Source organism: Mus caroli, chromosome 5 (genome assembly GCF_900094665.2).
Source record: "Mus caroli chromosome 5, CAROLI_EIJ_v1.1, whole genome shotgun sequence".
In the NCBI taxonomy this organism is placed as follows: domain Eukaryota; kingdom Metazoa; phylum Chordata; class Mammalia; order Rodentia; family Muridae; genus Mus; species Mus caroli.
In genome coordinates, this window is record NC_034574.1 from 116,187,979 (window position 1) to 116,189,930 (window position 1,952).

Genomic DNA, 1,952 nt, shown 5'->3' on the forward strand with positions numbered 1-1,952 from the left:
TTGGACCTGGGAGGGTAGCTTTACTCAGCAGGGAGGACTCGGGAAAGGCGGACTCTTGCAATAGAGGGGGCGTGGCCATGACGTGGGTGGAGCCCTGAGGTTCAGCCTTTCAGCCAGTTGGAGAAGACATGTGTCCAGCACTTTGCGTGGTCCGTGTGTGGATGGGGGCTTACATTCCAGACCTCACACCGTTGGGCTCCAGGTCAGTGAGGTTGCCTCGTAGGGCTTGCTCCTCCTCGAACGCCTTGAACAGAGAGTTGAAGTTGCCCGCTCCAAAGCCCTGTGGCGGCGAGAGAAGGCAAGTGTGACCTGGGTAAGATTTAGCAGCCAGCTGATGCTACCCGTTGGGTGCAGGCCTTACCTGGTGGTTGTGACGTTGAATGACTTCCAGGAAGAGTGTGGGCCGGTCCTGCATGGGCTTGGTAAAGATCTGTAGGAGGTAGCCTTTCTCATCATAGTCGACTAGGATTTGCAGCTCCTGGGAGGGAGAGACAGTGGGTTCTGTTAAAGGAAGGTAAACTGGACCTTGTGGAATCCTTGTGGGAACCATGGAAAGTGTAAAGGTTACTGCACCACCAAAGCCAATAAAAGACTCCTTTCTCCAGCTTTCTCCAAATATGCCCCCAGACTATCCCGTCTAACCCACCCCCACGGCCATTCCAGCTTAGGGTCTGGCCTTTCTCCTAGAGCCCCCCCCCCCGGACTTTTTTCTTTGTTGCTGAGGAGAATGTAAAAAAAAAGCCTGCTGCATCTAGTTTGGAAAAACAGCTCGGGAGTTTCTCTGAATGTTAAACGTGCCTTCCACTCCAGAAATGGCTCAGTGGGTAAGAGCACTTGCTGCTCTCACAGAGAGTTTGACTGTGGGTTCACACACACACACACACACACACACACATAAACACACATACTCACACATACACACACACACACACAAAAACACACCCACTAGCTCACAGCCATTTGTAACTCCAGCTGGAGGGGCTCTACACTCTCTCTGGCCTCCTCCAGCACGTGGCCTGTGTACACACAGAGACACACACTCACGTACACTTTGTTGACCCAGGCCGGCCTGGTCAGCCAGGCCAGCCAGGGTGCATGCGTGTACAGTGAGACCCTCACAAATTTAAAAAAAGTTAACGAATTTCACATGACTTCTATGCTAGTAAAAGCTATTCCAAATAAAGCCAAGGCTGGGAGACGGCTCGGTTGAAGCAGGTGTGAGATCAGAGCTTCAAGCCCTGGACCCCATGTAAGTGTGGGGCTGCTGTGTGACCCCTCTGTAAGTCTAGCTTCAGAAAGCAGAGATGGGGGAGGGGCCACTGGAGAGCCGGCCTGGCAGTTAAGAACACTTGCTACTCTTCCAGAGGACCCAAGTTCGGTTCCCAACACCCACATCAGGCAGCTTTTTTACAACCACCTGTAATTCCAAGTGTAGAGAATCTGATGCCTCTGGCCTCTGTGGCCACTGGCACACATGTGCAAACATCCACACATAGACACACTCACAAACATTTTAAGAAGAAAGAAAGGAAGGAAGGAAGAAAGGAAGCCAAGATTGGTCACATCAGTAAGCTCTGGGTTTGATTGGGTGACCCTGCCTCCGTGAATAAGTTAGAAGATCAAGAATGATTTCGAACACCAGCCTTGGGCCTCCACAGGCAGACAGACAGACAGACATACACACTCAGACTCATATGTGTGCACATACATATACATACCACAGAGAGAAAGAGAGAAAGAAAAATTAAAATTTTAAAAATTAAGAAAAAAAAACAGCCAGGTGTGGTAGCATTCACCTTTAATCCCAGCACTTGGGAGGCAGAGGCAGGCGGATTTCTGAGTTCGAGGCCAGCCTGGTCTATAGAGTGAGTTCCAGGACAGCCAGGGCTACACAGAGAAATCCTGCTTCAAACAAAATAAAACAAAACAAAACAAAAAACCAATTAAACAAA

The 1,952-nt window shown here is 49.9% G+C and overlaps 1 protein-coding gene across 1 annotated transcript in view; it reads right to left on the reverse strand.

Moving 5' to 3' along the window:
• Positions 1-1,952, reverse strand: part of Hpd (4-hydroxyphenylpyruvate dioxygenase) — an 11,216-nt gene continuing 9,264 nt past the window's right edge. The window contains exons 13-14 of the mRNA XM_021161996.2: positions 362-478; positions 1-280 (exon numbers count right to left, since the gene is read on the reverse strand). Of these exons, the coding sequence (XP_021017655.1) occupies positions 170-280; positions 362-478 (228 nt within the window). The 3' untranslated portion in view covers positions 1-169. The remainder of the gene's footprint in view (positions 281-361; positions 479-1,952) is intronic.